Source organism: Microtus oregoni, unplaced genomic scaffold (genome assembly GCF_018167655.1).
Source record: "Microtus oregoni isolate MIOR12 unplaced genomic scaffold, Mior012 000056F_ref0000123, whole genome shotgun sequence".
Classification (NCBI taxonomy): domain Eukaryota; kingdom Metazoa; phylum Chordata; class Mammalia; order Rodentia; family Cricetidae; genus Microtus; species Microtus oregoni.
In genome coordinates this window covers 1549560-1563550 of record NW_024543832.1, presented here as the reverse complement: position 1 = coordinate 1563550, position 13991 = coordinate 1549560, and the positions used below count along the sequence as shown (strand labels likewise).

The following is a 13991-nucleotide window of genomic DNA, read 5'->3' as shown; positions in this document are numbered from 1 at the left end:
CTTAAAAACTGCAGGAACTGGGCAGGACAGAAAATCTCAGACAGCAGAATGATGGTCAACATGTGGACAACTACATCCACATAAAACATGGGAGAGCTTGGGAAGTAATTCCAGACATAAAATAATAGAGTCAAGGATGGCTTATTGATAGTAGCACTTTCTCAGGTGGGCCCTGCTTTCTAAAGGCAAGCACTCTCATTTAAGAAGGGTGGGAGGAGGGGGAGGGAAATGGGAACCTGGGAGGAGGTGGAAACTTGTTTTTTTTTCTCCTTTTCTCAATAAAAAAAAATGGAAAATAAATAAATAAATAAATAAATAAAAGAGGTTTCCTGACTCATCTTTACCTGTAAAACCTTACAGTTTTAAGAGGTCCTGCCACAAAATACTTAAATGATTTTGCAGACAAGCTGACTGCATGCTTTTTAGTTTTCAGCCATAGCAGGAAAAATGTCACACCATTTTAAAATGCTGGCTTTCTGGTCCATCCTGCTAGTGCTAACTCTGACTCTTTCAGACAGAAGGTCCAGCTACAGAGCATTTGACTGTGTTTTTTGAGCACACTACAAGGTCCAGCTACAGAGCATTTGACTGTGTTTTTTGAGCACACTGCTGCAGTTTTCCTGCTGGGAAGGACCTTAAAACGCCATAGACTTGTGGCATTAAACATGGTTACAGCCAGTACATCTGCCATTAGGCTGGAATCTCAGAAAATTAAGGAATGGGCTGGATAACACCATCAAAACCACAGTTTTAATTCTTTCCATACTGCTTAGCAAATTAAAGACTCATGTGGTCAGAAAAAGAGCGTTATAGAGTAAAGACAGATACAAAGGTAAACTGATCAAACTTACACCTGACTTCTCTATGGAAACTATGAAAGCCAGAAGGTCCTGGATAGAGGTACTGCAGAAGCTAAGAGACCATTGATGCAAGCCCAAACTACTATACCCAGCCAAGCTATCATTCATTATCAATGGAGAAAACAAGACATTCCAGGATAAGAACAAATATAAACAATGCGTAGCCACAAATCCAGCCCTACAGAAAATAATAGAAGGAAAATCGCAACCCAAGGAATCCAACACTGCCAACACTGTCTACAATAACCCAGGCATCTAGTGACCCTTCACCAGCACATCTCAAAGAAGGGGGACACACAATCTCTACTACCAAAAGCAATAAAAATAACCAGAGTAAACAACCACTGGTCATTAATATCACTTAATATTAATGGGCTCAATTCACCTATAAAAAGGCACAGGCTAAAAGATTGGATACACAAACAGGATCCAACATTCTGCTGTTTGCAAGAAACACATCTCAACAACAAAGACAGGCACCTACTCAGAGTAAAGGGTTGGGAAAAGGTGTTTCAAGCAAATGGTCCAAAGAAACAATCAGGTGTGGCCATACTAATTTCTAACAAAACTGACTTCAAACTAAAATCAATCGGAAGTGACCGAGATGGTCACTTTATACTCATAACAGGAACAATCCATCAGGATGACGTCTCAATCCTGAATATCTATGCCCCCAATATAAAAGCACACACTTATGTAAAAGAAATATTACTAGAACTCAAGGCAGACATCAAACCACACACACTAGTAGTAGGAGACTTAAACACACCTCTCTCTCCAAGGGACAGCTCAACCAGGCAGAAACCTAATAGAGAATTAAGAGAATTTTTGGAGGTAATGAAGCAAATGGACTTAACAGACATCTATAGAACCCAAATAGGAAAGAATATACCTTCTTCTCTGCAGCTCATGGAACCTTCTCAAAAATTGAGCACATACTCAGAAACAAAGGAAACCTCCACAGATACAAAAAAATATTAGTGTCCACCTGTGTCTTATCGGATCACCGCAGATTAAATTTAGAAGGCAACAACCACGTTACACCCAAAAAACCGACGAACTCATGGAAACTGAACAGTCAACTACTGAACCACACCTGGGTCAAGGAAGAAATCAAGAAAGAAATTAAAGTCTTCCTTGAATTTAATGAAAATAAAGGGACAACATACTCAAACCCATGGGACACAATGAAAGCAGTGCTAAGAGGAAAGTTCATAGCACTAAGTGCCCACTTAAAGAAAACGGAGAATGCATGCATTGGGGACTTAACAACATACCTGAAAGCTCTAGAAAAAAAAAAGAAGCAGACGCGCCTAGGAGAAGTAGAAGATGGGAAATAATAAAACTGAGGGCTGAAATCAACAAAATAGAAACACAGAAAACAGTCCAAGGAATCAATGAAACAAAAAGCTGGTTCTTGGAGAAAATCAACAAGAACGACAAAACCCTGTCCAAACTAATTAAACAACAAAGAGAGAACACGCAAATAAATAAGATCAGAAATGAAAAGGGGGACATACCTACAGACACAGAGGAAATTCAGAGAATCATTAGATGTTACTACAAAAGCGTGTATGTCACAAAACTGGAAAATACAAAAGAAATGGACATTTTTTTTAAATAAGTACCATATTCCAAAGCTAAACCAAGACCAGGTGAAGGATCTAAATAGACCAGTTACTCGCGAAGAATTAGAAATGGTTATCAAAAATCTCCCTTCGAAAAAAAGCCCAGGACCAGATGGTTTCGATGCAGATTTCTACCAGAACTTCCAAGAAGAACTGATACCTATACTCCTTAATGTATTTCACAATATAGAAACAGAAGAGTCATTGCCAAATTCCTTCTATGAAGCTACAGTTACCCTGATACCAAAACCACAAAAAGACCCAACCAAGAAAGAGAATTACAGACCTATCTCACTCATGAACATCGACGCAAAAATTCTCAATAAAATACTGGCAAACCGAATCCAAGAACACATAAGAAAAATTATCCATTATGATCAAGTAGGCTTTATCCCAGAGATGCAGGGCTGGTTCAACATATGCAAATCTATCAATGTAATCCATAATATAAATAAACTGAAAGAAAAAAAAAACATATGATCATTTCATTAGATGGTGAAAAAGCATTCGACAAAATTCAACACCCCTTTATGATAAAGGTCTTGGAGAGAATAGGGATACAAGGGTCCTACCTAAATATAATAAAAGCTATTAACAGCAAGCCAACAGCTAACATTAAATTAAATGGAGAAAAACTCAAAGCCATCCCACTAAAATCAGGAACACGACAAGGATGCTCACTTTCTCCATACCTCTTCAACATAGTGCTTGAAGTTCTACCAATAGCAATAAGACAACATAAGGAGATCAAGGGGATTCGTATTGGAAAGGAAGAAGTTAAGCTTTCGTTATTTGCAGATGATATGATAGTATACATAAGCGACCCCAAAAATTCTACCAAAGAACTCCTACAGTTGATAAACAGCTTTAGTAATGTGGCAGGATACAAGATCAACTCCAAAAAATCAGTTGCCTTCCTATACACTAAGGATAAGGAAGCAGAGAGGGAAATCAGAGAAGCATCACCTTTCACGATAGCCACAAATAGCATAAAATATCTTGGGGTAACCCTGACCAAGGAAGTGAAAGATCTATTTGACAAGAACTATAAGTCTTTGAAGAAAGAAATTGAAGAACACACCAGAAAATGGAAGGACCTCCCTTGCTCTTTGATTGGGAGGATCAACATAGTAAAAATGGCAATTCAACCAAAGCAATCTATAGACTCAATGCAATCCCCATCAAAGTCCCATCAAAATTCTTTACAGATCTGGAGAAGACAATAATCAACTTTATATGGAAAAAAAACCAGGATAGCCAAAACAATCTTATACAATAAAGGATTGTCTGGAGGCATTACCATCCCTGACTTCAAACTCTATTACAGAGCTACAGTACTGAAAACAGCTTGGTACTGGCATAAAAACAGAGAAGTCGACCAATGGAATCGAATAGAAGACCCTGATATTAATCCACAAACTTATGAATACCTGATTTTTGATAAAGGAGCTAAAAGTATACAATGGAAAAAAGAGAGCATCTTCAACAAATTGTGCTGGCAAAACTGGATGTCAATCTGTAGAAGAATGAAAATAGATCCATATCTATCACCATGCACAAAACTCAAGTCCAAATGGATTAAAGACCTCAATATCAGTCTGAACACACTGAACCTGATAGAAGAGAAAGTGGGAAGTACTCTACAACACATGGGCACAGGAGACCACTTCCTACGTATAACCCCAGCAGCACAGACACTAAGGGCATCATTGAATAAATGGGACCTCCTGAGGCTGAGAAGCTTCTGTAAAGCAAAGGACACTGTCACTAAGACAAAAAGGCAACCCACTGACTTGGAGAAGATCTTCACCAACCCCACAACTGACTAAGGTCTGATCTCCAAAATATATAAATAACTCAAGAAACTAGACCGCAAAAGGCTAATCATCCCAATTATAAAATGGGGCACTGAGCTGAACAGAGAATTCTCAACAGAAGAACTTCAAATGGCCAAAAGACACTTAAGGTCATGTTCAACTTCCTTAGCGATCAGGGAAATGCAAATCAAGACAACTTTAAAATACCATCTTACACCTGTCAGAATGGCTAAAATAAAAAACACCAATGATAGCCTTTGCTGGAGAGGTTGTTTAGAAAGGGGTTCCCTCATCCATTGCTGGTGGGAATGCAAACTTGTGCAACCACTCTGGAAAGCAGTGTTTTTTTCGGTTTCAGGAAATTCGGGATCAACCTACCCCTGGATCCAGCAATACTACTCTTGGGAATACACCCAAGAGAGGCCCTATCATACAACAAAAGTATTTGCTCATCTATGTTCATAGCAAGCAACCTAGATGCCCTTCAACAGAAGAATGGATGAAGAAAGTATGGAATATATACATATTAGAGTATTACTCAGCAGTAAAGAACAAAGACTTCTTGAATTTTGCATACAAATGGATGGAAATAGAAAATACTATCCTGAGTGAGGTAAGCCAGACCCAAAAAGAGGAACATGGGATGTACTCACTCATATTTGGTTTCTAGCCATAAATAAAGGACATTGAGCTTATAATTCATGTTCCTAGAGAAGCTAAATAAGAAGGTGAATCCAAAGACAAACACATCGGCATCCTCATGAATATTAACCTTCATCAGGCGATGAAAGGTGACAGAGACAGAGACCCCCATGGGAGCACCGGACAGAAATCTCACGGTCCAAATCAGGAGCAGAAGGAGACGGAGCAGGAGCAAGGAACTCAGGACCATGAGGGGTGCACCCACACACTGAGATAATGGGGATGTTCTATTGGGAACTCACCAAGGCCAGCTGGCCTAGGTCTAAAAAAGCATGGGATAAATCCAGACTAGCTGAACATAGCAGACAATGAGGAATACTGAGAACTCAAGAACAATTGCACTGGGGTTCTTGGTCCTATTGCACGTACTGGCTTTGTGGGAGCCTAGGCAGTTTGAATGCTCACCTTATGAGACCTGGATAGAGGTGGGCAGTCCTTGGGCTTCCCACAGGTCATGGAACCCTGATTGCTCTTCAAGAAGATGAGGGAGGGGGACTTGATCGGGGGAAGGGGAGGGAAATGGGAAGCGGTTGCGGGGAGGAGGCAGAAATCATTAATAAATAAATAAATTAAAAAAATATATGGAGGCTGGGAACAGAAAAGAAAATGGTTAAAGTTCCTAAAAAAAAAGAAATAAAGAATGTAGTTGGGAGTGGTGGTACACACTGTTAATCCCTATGCCTGCAAGGCAGAGGCAGACAGATCTCTGTGAGTTCAAGGTGTGGTAGCACACAGCTTTAATTCCAGCACTGGGGAGGTAGAGACAAGCAGATCTCTGAGTTGAAGAACACCTGATCTACAGAAGGATTTCCAGGACAAAGATATGAAGAAACTTTGTCTCAAAACGCCAAAATTTAAAAATAAAAGAAATAGAGTTTAAAATAAAGCCACATAAAGATGGAAAACACACAGAGAATCTGGATGCTGTATGTTATTATGCTCTCCTTGAATTGTTTGAATGCTGAGGAATGAGCAACAGGTGCTAAAAGGCATGTGCTTATAAATGTTGTTGAGCTAATCCAAGATAAGTATTTTGAAAATACCTTGAATTCAAAATTAAGACAGAAGGTATATTACTTTGGAGAAGAGATTTTGCTTTTGTTTCCACAGGATATGAGAGGCTGTGAATTAATTCTGAGTTAAGTAAAAACAAGTTTGATCAAGGAAGACCACCTGAAAAATCCCCAGTAGGAAAGAATGGCCCAAATGTCTGGAATTCTATATCCAGAACAGATTCAAGAAGCTGCGTGAGATGATCAAGCCTCAGAGGCTACTCCAGTCAGGACTTGATCAAAACTGTAAATTTTCTTTAGGTCCTTATAAGATTATCAGTACTACCAACCGTCTGGAAGTATCATGGAATACTATGCCCACATTCCCCCAAAAATGGATTATGGATATTTTCCTTAGTTTTTTTTTTTAAAGGGGGAAGTGGTACAGGAAAATTGTCTGTATTCTGTCAATCATAATTTAAATAAATGTTGTTTGGCCAGTATCCAGGCAGGAAGTATAGGCGGGACAACCAGATAGGAAATAGAGGCAGGGCAATGAGTACAGGAGTATTCTGGGAAGAAGGAAGCTGTTCCTGCAGTTCTGCCCAGATACCAAAGAAGCAAGATGTGACCTACCCCACTGAAAAAGGTACTGAGCCATGTGACTAACACAGATAAGAATAATGGGTTAATATAAGGTATAAGAGTTAATAAGAAGCCTAAGCTAAAGGGTCAATCAGTTTATACCTTGTGGAGACTTCTGTGTGATTTTCTTTGGGATTTACCAGGACAGTAACCCCCGACAAACAGACCCATCATGTTACACACAGGTACAAAATATAATCAGGAATAGGCTTTGTCCCATATACATAACACATACATACAGGTCTTCTAGGTCTTTCAGCACAAGATAATGAAGAAATTCATCAATTATTAATTGGAAACATGTTTAAGGCCTCAGAATTCCATAAGAAACATCATGCCAATAGCAAAGGTTTAAAGAGTTTTCTATTACATAGCAACAAACTAAGAAGATTATAGAGACATGTCCTACTTGCTCTTTCTATAACCAAAGACCTCTTTCTGCAGGGACTAACTCAAAGTGTGCCTAAAGAAATAAAATATGCCAGATGGATGTTTTCCACTTTGCATAATTTGGAAAATTAAAATATTTACACCGCACACCATTGACACTTACTGAGGTTTTCAGTGGGCAACTGCTTTGGGCTCAGAAAAGTTTGATTCAGTAATCACACCTTTATTACAAGTTATGGACATCATGGGTATACCTGCACAAATAAAGACAGAAAATGGTCCAGCATATGTTTTTAAGAAAGTGAAACAGTTTTTTGCTTATTATAATATAAAGCATATTACAGGTATACAACACAATCCTACAGGTCAGACAGTTGTAGAAAGATTAAACTGAATTATAAAGGATATGTTAAATAAACAGAAATGAATGGAAAATACCCCCCAGGAATAGATTGCATAATGCTTTATTAATCTTTAATTTCCTTAAGACTAATGAGAAAGGGACAACAGAAGCAGAGAGACATTGAATAATAGAAAAGTCTTCTGAATTAAATCAGTCAGTTTATTTCATGGATGTGTTGACTTCACAATGGAAACCAGGAGATGTGCTATGTTGGGGATGGGGTTTTGCTCTTGTCTCCACAGGAGAAGAAAAACTATGGATAGCATCAAAATTAATAAATATTCAGTTTGAAAAAGAGAAAACACTTGAGAAAGAGAAATGACAGCTCATCCACAGTGGTGACAACAATACAGGTGGTAAGAAACCTTATAAGGTATGGAGCAGGGTTTTGCTCTTGTCTTTACAGGAAAATACACATCTTCAAAAATTCAAGAGACCCTGGATGTTTGGATGCTAACAGATGGAAAATTAACTATCCAATAAGGATCATCAAGAAAAAGTAGTAGCCGGGCAGTGGTGGCACACGCCTTTAATCCCAGAACTCGGGAGGCAGAGGCAGGTGGATCTCTGTGAGTTCGAGACCAGCCTGGTCTACAAGAGCTAGTTCCAGGACAGGCTCCAAAACCACAGAGAAACCCTGTCTCGAAAAACCAAAAAAAAAAAAAAAAAAAAAAAAGAAAAAGTAGTATGACATGTTAGGACAGGTGATCAAACCATATATATTCTGGCTTTGGAATTGGACAATGGCTCTGTCCCCCTCTAAATCCAAGTAAATTCATTAAAAAAAAAACCTTTCTTCATACCTATTTTGTCTCTATTGTACTTTTCATTGAATATATATATGTATATATATATACATATATATGTCTGTATATGTCTATATATGTATTAAATTTTCCACAATGAACAATGAGTTTTCTTGCAGTAATCTTTGAAGTTTTCAGGAAGAAGATGGGGCCCCACAACAACTCCACCTGGTTGATATGACATCATGATGCTAATAGCGCTATAATTAAGATCTGTTGTAGGTATCAGCTACTCAAGATGATTCCAACTTGGTTAGCTAAAATGGTGTACTTTTTTTTTTACAGCGTTCTGCCCAGAACTCCAAATAGGAAACTCAGAAAAACCCTACCAAATACTCAGAGACTATTTCCAATTATACCAGACAGAAATCTTGGAAATTAACCATCATTTTACTTTCACAGGATCCCATAAAAAGTACATCAACTCCATGACAGCTGGAAGTATTCTAGAAGATGACATCCCCTCTCAAAACAAAGTTTGTCCCCAGGATTCAGGGCATCATTTAGGGGTTGATTATAATTGGTATAGGGTTGGAGCTTGCAGCAAACATTTTGTAGGCTAAGGGATCTCTTTGAAAAAAAAAGGGGAAAATTGGATGGGATAATAGATTAGTGTGAGATTACTCACACTAATAATAATAATGAGTAATTGAGTGAATACTTGTGAGCTATTATTTATAGGCAAATTACATTGGTATAGATTCTTGTATACTGATAGAAACTTAAATTATATTGAATATGTGCCTATTTTTATCTATTTGTATATCTAGGAAAGGTTATTTTGTCATATTGCGTTCATGTATGCTTTTACCTCTGCTTAAAACATTTTTGTACATTTATACAAATTTAGGATATATTTATCATATTACAATATACACATCTACCTACGAATAAAATACTTTTATAAATTGCTTACATTTTGAGATCATTGTCCTCATTTGTTGCACTGTTGTTTATTGTATAATATTCTAATATGAAGACGTAGACTTTAAGTTATATAGGTATTATAGATCAGTAGTTATCTGCGTTTGTCATACTTATTGTTACACTAATCAAGTTCTTTAGATACATAGATATTTTATTCTGCATAGACAGGTAATCTTCAACCACTTCAAAGAACTGTAGAATATGGTGTTTAACAACTTAGGGTTCTGTTGAAGTGTGATACAATTGTTCCTGGCAGCACAGATCTACTTCACAAAACAATGTTGAACACTGAAGACACTCCTCTTGGAGCTTGTTTTCTTCTTGGCAAAACTGGCCTTTGTGCAAGGAACTGCCTATGTATCTACCACTGACAAAATGCATGATGTCTGCATAGGACAAGCAGGATACAAGAAAAAAGATTGTCAAACCTTGGCAATACAGGGTAAGAGGTTTTGAAAAATTTCTTGCCTCAGAAAATGGTCTGTCAGTTATTCTAGGCCTTAAACAAAGTTGGTTGTCAAGGTAGCCAGTTGCCTCTGTCATTTGTTGCACATTTTGAAAGTTACTTAATTATACTTTGTGCTCATTCCAGTATTATTATTTTTGTTCTCAGATCTTCAATGGGGTTGAAGACTAGATAGTTGTAGTGACTTTCTTCTCATGACTTGGCCAAGTTATTTATTATATAAGACTAAAACTTATCAGGATAGGATTATTATTGAAATATTTATCACATGTTTGTGGCATGATATATTTGTTCCTATTGTATATAATTTTGTATTAGGATTAGAACTCTCTTATTTAAACAAAATGGGGAAGTACTGTAGGAATTCCTACCAACAGTAGCCTTTATATTACCAGCCCACTTGGGTGTTGTCTCTTATACAATTTATACCAATGTAAAGTGTGTCTGGCCTCTCTTTCTGGCTGTGTAATTCATGTTCCCATCACATGAAAGGAATTTTACACAGATGAAGGTGTGATCCTAAGCATAATTCACCTCAGGAAGAAGCCTTGTCCAGGAGAGACAGAGGGACAGACAGAGATAATATCTAGAAACTCAGCTGTGTGTGGAACTTTTCTATTTCACATTGATCCTAAAGAGACATGACAGTGTAGAAACACAACATTTTTCCATGCATATAATGAAAAGAGACTAAAATAAAGTGTGGTGAATCCCTAACAATGAAAATATATATACACAGAGTTACATTAATGCTTCAATTTCTATAAGTGTCATCAGTGGGTATAATGTCTTATATCTGCTCTGATTACTGCCTTCTGCCAAGGGTCCAACTACAGAGCCTGTTATGACAGGAAGATATGCAAATAAGTCTTCTTTGTGCCCATAAAATCCAGCCCTGCCTTGATCCTGCAGCACTGGCAGAGGAGACAAGCCCAGTCAGGGTTCAGCACTGAAAACAGGACACTCACCATGGATTTAGGGCTCATATTGGTTTCCTTTGTCCTTATTTTAAAAGGTCATTCATAAATATGAGATGTTGTGAGTTGTCTGGACATGAGAAAGAGAAAAATATCTTCTGTGTCCGTTTTCTAACCAGAATTCTTTGTGTTTGCAGGTGTCCAGTGTGAGGTGCAGTTGCTGGAGTCTGGGGGAGGCTTAGTGCAGCCTGGAAAGTCCCTGAAACTCTCCTGTGCAGCCTCTGGATTCACCTTCAGTAGCTACTGGATGATTTGGGTCCGCCATGCTCCAGGCAAGACGCTGGAGTGGATCACACACATTAATCCAGATGGTGGTAGCACCTGGTATATCGACGATGTGAAGGGCCTGTTCACAATCTCCAGAGACAATGCCAAGAACACTCTGTACCTGGAAATGAACAGTCTGAGATCTGAGGACACAGCCATGTATTACTGTGCAAGAGACACAGTGAGTGAATGCTACTGTGAGCTCAGACAAAAACATCGCTGTGGGGAACACAGGACCAGCAGGGGGCGCTGAGAGCACATAGAGATCTGGGTAACAGAAGAGCCTGCTCAGAGAAGCATGGAAGACTGAAATTCTCTGTGTCTGCACTGTCTCTTCTTATCACACTTAGAGATTTTCTCTACAGGTATGGTGTGTAGTAATCCTTGAATGTCCAAATGATTATATAAATTTCTGGTTCCAGTTGTCAGTTTATTTTTTTTTTAGTGTTTCTTCTTGTATCCCTTTATCTCTTTCTTTTTTTCTTTTTTTTATTGAGAAAAGGAGAAAAAAAAAACAAGTTTCCACCTCCTCCCAGCCTCCAATTTCCCTCCCCCTCCTCCCCCCCTACGCCCCCTCCTCCCACCCTTCTCCCCCTCCCCCCACTCCTTTCCCCCTCCCTCTCCAGTCCAAAGAGCAGTCAGGGTTTTCGGCCCTGTGGTAAGACCTAGGACCTCCCACCTCCGTCCATATCTAGGAAGGTGAACATCCAAACTGGCTGGGCTCCCGCAATGCCATCACATTACGTAGGATCAAACCCCCGTGCCATTGTCCTTTGCATCTCATCAGCCCTCATAGTTCGCCATGTTCAGAGAGTCCAGTTTTATCCCATGCTTTTTCAGTCACAGTCCAGCTGGTCTTGGTGAGCTCTCAATAGATCAGCTCCACTGTCTCAGTGGGTGGGTGCATCCCTCGTGGTCCCGACTTCTTTGCTCATGTTCTCCCTCCTTCTGCTCCTCATTGGGACTTTGGGAGCTCAGTCCAGTGCTAAAGTGTGGGTCTCTGTCTCTATCTCGATCCATCACCAGATGAAGGTTCTATGATGATATGCAAGATATTCGTCAGTATTGCTCAAGGATAGGGTCATTTCAGGTTCCCTATTCTCAACTGCCCAAGGAACTAACTGGGGACCTCAGCTTGGGCACCTGGGAGCCCCTCTAGGGTCAGGTCTCTTGCCAACCCTAAAGTGGTTCCCTTAACTAAGAATTGTGGTTCCGTGCTCCCCTGTCCAACCTTCCTTTATCCCAATCCTCCTGCTTTCCCAAGGCCCGACCTCCTTCCCTTCTATCTTTTCTCTCCCCATCTCCCCTTACCCCCAACCCACCCCAGCCCAAGATCCCAATTTTCTCCCCGGCAATTTTGTCTACTTCCCTTAGCCAAGAGGATAAATATATGTTTTTCCTTGGGTTCCCCTTCTTACTTAGCTTCTTTAGATTCACCTATTGTAGACTCCGTGACCCTTATTTATGGCTAGAAACCAATTATGAGTGAGTACAACCCATGTTCATCTTTTTGGGTCTGGGATACCTCACTCAGGATAGTGTTTTCTATTTCCATCCATTTGCATGCAAAATTCGAGAAGTCATTGTTTTTTACCGCTGAGTAGTACTCTAATGTGTAGATATTCCATACTTTCTTCATCCATTCTTCCATTGAAGGGCATCTAGGTTGTTTCCAGGTTCTGGCTATTACAAATAATACTGCTATGAACATAGTTGAACAAATGCTTTCTATCTCCCTATTTCTGTCTATGTCTCTCTCTCTCTCTCTCTCTCTCTCTCTCTCTCTCTCTCTCTCTCTGTGTGTGTGTGTGTGTGTGTGTGTGTATGCTGACATATGATGCATTTCTCCAACAATTTGTACCACTTGTTTTGAGACCATTTCTCTCACCTGGCCTGGATCTCAACGACTGTATAGTCTGGTTGTCCAATGAGTCCCAGTGATGGTTTTGTCTCCACATTCCCTATATGGTATACCTGGTTGACAGCCACAACCATTTCTTTCTATAATTAAGGATTTTGATCTCTGTATTCAGAAACCACTGATGGGTTCTTGTGTGGCAAAAACTTGTTTTTCACAGTTCCATTATAGTTGCTTTTTAAACTAAGGATGTGCTTTTACCTGAACAAAATACAGATCACCACACAGAGCAAAATGATCCTGTACAGGATCAGCATCAGTTCCTGAAGAAGCCAAAGAAGGAGGTAAACCCTAGAAGAGGCAGGCATCTCAGAACCACATGTGAGTCTAGAGGACACTGGGCCATCTGTTTGTCTCCATGAGCACTACACCACCCATAAAGAAGCATAAACCCCTAATTAAAACAGTGTATTTTTAAAAAATTTCTCATTCAATTCTGTGATTTATTCCAATGATATACTTCCTGTGTGGTTTATATGAGATCCTGATTCAAATGGTAATATTTCAAAATATATTTCTCATCTTGATTAATAAATACTGCATTTAAAACATTACTACTCCCTGTTTAAAGGTTATAACATGGTTTCAGTCATCCATGAGAACAGTTTAATTTTTTTCTTTTCAAGAAAAACTGCTTTCTTCCACTTCTCTAAGTTTTGCGTCAGGAAGTTAATAGAAAGCACTAGGAACCCAAGGCTGAGAGGTGATGTTATCATGAACACACATTGTTCTGCCCTCCATCCTCTCTTTGGGATGCTTCACTTGACCAGTGGGCAAGAATAGGTTGCATAAAGCTGATATTTTTAATAACCACAGAAATGGATCTTAAACCCAAAAGAATTGGTTGCCTGTAACTAATGATATAAGGACCATTTACCCAAGGAAAGAATGAAACCGAGTGTTGTTGTAATGGAGGGAAAGGAATGGCTGTGCTGTGGCAATGGGAATGTGGTTCTACTGAAACATTATAGAAACTGGGCAGGGGGGCACTCAGAGAATTACACAAGGTGATGAGACCCTGCAATCTCACTTCTGGATGAACAGAAAAAGAAGCAGAGTTGGTGCAGAAAATCAGGAAAGAATGCAGGATAGAACAGAAAAGACATGAGGGTTGAGAGGCCAGAAGGGTAAAAGTAGTGAGAGAAAAAGGAGAAAAGGTAGTGGGATGAAAAAATGTAATCACAGTGCATTAT

At 39.2% G+C, this 13991-nt stretch overlaps 1 gene segment (V, D, J or C); it reads left to right on the top strand.

Moving 5' to 3' along the window:
- Positions 1–10572: 10572 nt before the first annotated feature.
- On the top strand, positions 10573–11633 carry LOC121438579 (the record flags this gene model as incomplete). The annotated part of the segment is given in 3 exon segments: positions 10573–10651; positions 10751–11056; positions 11611–11633. Coding segments are annotated over 3 exon segments (375 nt in total), but the record flags the coding sequence as incomplete, so codon positions are not given.
- Between the last annotated feature and the right edge of the window lie 2358 nt (positions 11634–13991).